The 4,118-nt window shown below is 36.6% G+C and overlaps 1 protein-coding gene across 1 annotated transcript; it reads left to right on the top strand.

Moving 5' to 3' along the window:
• The first annotated feature begins 723 nt into the window (after nucleotides 1-723).
• LOC106124455 (gremlin-2) lies at nucleotides 724-2,165 on the top strand. Its single transcript, XM_013321135.1, has one exon. It carries the CDS (start codon nucleotides 724-726, stop codon nucleotides 1,378-1,380), a length of 657 nt encoding a protein of 218 aa, XP_013176589.1. The 3' UTR covers nucleotides 1,381-2,165.
• Nucleotides 2,166-4,118: the final 1,953 nt, after the last annotated feature.

Here is a 4,118-nt window from a genome sequence, read left to right as displayed (position 1 = left end):
TCAACCTTAAATGAATATTTACAAGTAAAACTTAATTAATATGCAAACATATTCTTTTTAAAGTATGTCTTAAGTATCGTGGAGTGTAAACAAACGAACTATAAGTAAATCAATGTAATTTAAAAACAGTTTAGTTTAAACTTCTTTATTGTTTAAGCATCTTTGGATTGTAATGCATTCAAATTTAAGTCCTGCACCTGTTGTTGTTAAAAATGTTATCGCAGTTTTAATATTGTGTTATATAATGCACGACCAAATTTATGATTCAAAGTCAGTTAAACTTAACTGTACTAAGAATTGACATTGGTATTTTCCGAATTCTAAGTTTGCATAAAATTATAAGTGCACGGTAATCTCATTGAAGACGACTTACAATGTCATTGTTGGTATAATCCAAAACAGATGTTTCAGTTGTCGAGTCTGTTTGAAGCGGGCTGTAGTAACGATTCTATGACGGAGGCGCGGCGCGTGAGTCATTCTGTTCATTGAGCGGCGGCCCATTGAGCGCGAGCGTTCATTACCGCTCCGGCCTCGCACACGCACGCCGCCCGCTGCCCGCTGCGCCTGTCCACTGCGCCTCTCCGCGGACGATACGAACAGCCTTAATCACCAACTCTTCCAAACAAATACGATGTACGACACTTACCTATCGTAACAACCTGAACTGATTGATGATTATAAGTTATTTGATTGTCACAGTACTAATAGTTAATCTAATTTCAGATGGAGAATTTCGTGAAGACGTATATGTGGTTGTCGGCCGCCGCGCTGTTAGCGGCCTGCGCCAGCGCTGGCGTGGGCAGCAAGAGACCGTTCACACCGACCGACTCCATACTGGATATCATCGACACCGAACAAGTTGAGAAAATATTAGAAGCGAGGCGACGCAACGAGGAGGCTACCGCCGCGTCCACCTACGTACAGCACAACGAGCTCGGCGAGGGCAGCGCGGAGGCCGTGCTCGTCGCCGCGCCCGACGATGACACCACGGTGGTCCCGCCAGGCGTCGACTTTCGAAAAATACTCAAGTCATCGAAAAACGCTCTGTTCGTCACCAAGAAGGAGTACCTCAAGGAAGACTGGTGTAAAACGGAACCGCTGGTGCAAAAGATTCGCGAACCTGGATGTTTGCCGACGACAGTGATCAATAAATTTTGTTACGGCCAGTGCAACTCGTTCTACATCCCGAAGGGTCCACGGCGGAGGGACGGAAACGAAGAGCGACCCCCGCCGGCCTTCAAGTCCTGCTCCTTCTGCAAGCCGAAGAAGTTCACCTGGATGACGGTGACGTTACGCTGCCCAGGCCAGAACCCGCCCTTCAAGCGCAAACGGCTGCAGAAGGTGAAACAGTGCAAGTGTCTACCGGTGGGGGTGAACTGATGTCGGCGGTGCGACGGGCCCTGACACCACGAAGGCGGCTGGACCGTCACATCGAGCGACAAGGCTCGCCTAGACGTTCATAGAGAGCACGACTGTCGGAGACGCAAGTGCTAACGAACAAAACGAAGATCGGTTTGCATTGCAACACCGACAATGTTACCTACTATGCTAAGTGAACGATTGCGTATCGCGTACCGAGTGGACAGTAAAGAGATTCAGATCGCGCTCGCATACGTCAATCGAGATGACGTCATGTGATGCGTGAATTGCAATAAAAAAACGTTAATGTAGAGCGACTCCGAGCGGTGGCCGCTGGAGAGCTTTAATTGTCTTGAACGATATCGATACGTTGTACTCAGTTGTCGGAAAAAACGAGTCGTAGACAAGTGACCTTGCGATCGATTAACAGTTCCGATTATTCGGTTCGCACGTAACAGTGGAAAAGTATGATCTAATTGTGTACTAATCAGATTCAAGTGTTTGTTTATTCTGAGATTGTAATAAAACAAATCACGTTGCTACAGGACATGTGTGATATTAGAAGAGTTTACTTACACTTAATTCGAGGTAATTATTCATCGCCGTTGTGTATATTATTATTTATTTTAATTATATCAGTAGTATAGAAAAAATACGCTTATATAATACATAATGATTATGTTAAGTATGCATTAATATAGCAAACATTTATTAATAACATATGAATGATTATTTGGATTTTGTGATCTCCAACTGCTCTCAAGGATATTCATTTAATTACATCAGGTTTAGGAATTTATTTAACTTTGTAAAGTAATAAACATATGTTTTTATTCCACTTTTAAAATATCGCGTAATGATTAAAATTATTTTAAAGTTGTTAGAAATAAAGTTAAAAGAAGGAAAAAACTAAGGAAATAATTAAATAAACGTTTAAAAAGACTCCAAATATGTTCTATTTTAATTTCTTTTTAATTCAAACTAGAAAATTTTTATTTAAAAAATACCGTACAAAGTTCAAAATCACTGTATTTTTGTTAATTAACTTACAAAAAACAAATTGTGTAATATTAAAATATTTGACATAATTTTTTTCCAGTTGTAACAATTTTTATTTTTTTCTTTTCTTTTATTTGATTTCTTGCCATCTATTGTTTTACCATTTTGTTCGTATAACCGTGGATGTCTATTGCCGAAACATCTGTACAAGAATGTGTTGTTATCTCTGTTGTTTTCAAATAGAATGAGCGGGATGACTATATTGTACGTTTGCCGTAGAAACCCTCACTAAAATCTATTAAAGCGAATACTTCAAATATTAATATAAATAAATCTTCTAATGACTGAATCAAAATTAATATAAATATTTTTGTGATGAATGTTGATGTAGTACAAAATTATTTATAAAATAAACTTTGGGTAACCCATCTTTTTTTGTATTATTTTAAAAATAATGTTTGATTTAACCTTCTTTATCATAAAAGCAAATTAACAAGTTATGGCCTTGGCCTTTGTAAGGTCTCCGACGACATGAGACCTTGAAATGACCTTAAAAGCTTTGTACTGTATTGATTTTATAAAGTTTTGGTTTACTTAGTTAATGTCAGTGTCCATAGACAAAAATATTTATTTGTTAGTAGAGTTTTTGATTCAATAGATATTTTTATTACGATCTCTTTTATATATTTAACAAAAAAAAACCTTCAAAATTTCTGATTTAGTGTAATAAATAAGTCATTTAATTCTTATTTTCTTTAACTTAAATATTATTTTTTCTTATAAAATTAACTTTACCACAAACTTCCTTAAAGAGGTTAGTTTATAATACTTCTTTCGGTAAGTCAACAAATAATACGTAAGGTTATGTGGTAGTGTTGTCTCTATTTTTCCAAAGAGAAAGAAAGAGACGGCAAAATTGATTTCATACAACCCATAGTGGAAACCCATTGTAAAAACATGACGTAAATAATAGATGTAGTTAATATCTATGCCTCAAGGTCAAGAGCGCAAATCTCTACAGGATTTCGCATTATGAAATCCTAGTAGCTCCGTTTGTCGCGAAGAGATGATTCATTTAAGATTATGCGAATCTCTTTACTCTCGCGTCATCTTACACGACGAAAAAAGTTTAATTTTATAAGTATAAATATATAATTTTAGACTCGCAACGCATCTGTGGTTCCTCTGGTGTTGCGGGTATCCGTTGCCTCGGATCAATTGACATTAGGTTACTCGTTTGCCTTCTTGTTTGAAAAAAAAAATTGTCAAAATTTACCAGATATAATCAAAATATTTACGTTTGGGAATTTTACGTTGTTTTTAAGTACTTAGGAATGATGCTTTTCAATTTAAAATAATGGTACCAATTCACAATTATCTTCAGAAACATTTAGATCGAAAGTTGAAAAAAGAATGCCTTGGTAACTTACTAATAAAAGATCTTTGTATCTCGTAGAAGTTTTTAAATCAAACCTGAATTTATATTCAGACTGCAAACATAACTTTGGACAAGGTTCACAGTTGTACAAAACAAACTATCTGAAAACTCGTTACTTTAACATCTTACCAATAACTTAGTCCTTGGAACAATGCAACAATAAGAACATAACAACGCATTTGAACCTGAAATCCTCGCATTGTCAGCCGGGATAACCGATTTAGCATTTGACTATAGAGAAAAGGACTAAGCCAACTTGTACCGTTGTATTAAAAAAATCATGCTGCCGGTTAGGAAAAATTTAAACGTGTTTATGAACGAA

Source organism: Papilio xuthus, unplaced genomic scaffold, assembly GCF_000836235.2.
Source record: "Papilio xuthus unplaced genomic scaffold, Pxut_1.1 DF828952.1, whole genome shotgun sequence".
Classification (NCBI taxonomy): Eukaryota; Metazoa; Arthropoda; class Insecta; order Lepidoptera; family Papilionidae; genus Papilio; species Papilio xuthus.
Note: the sequence above shows the minus strand (reverse complement) of the source record. Positions and strands in the feature narration are given on the sequence as shown.

What these genes read in the sequence shown, in the direction of transcription:
- LOC106124455 (XM_013321135.1), top strand. Translation starts at nt 724, where the DNA reads ATGGAGAATTTCGTGAAGACGTATATGTGGTTGTCGGCCGCCGCGCTG.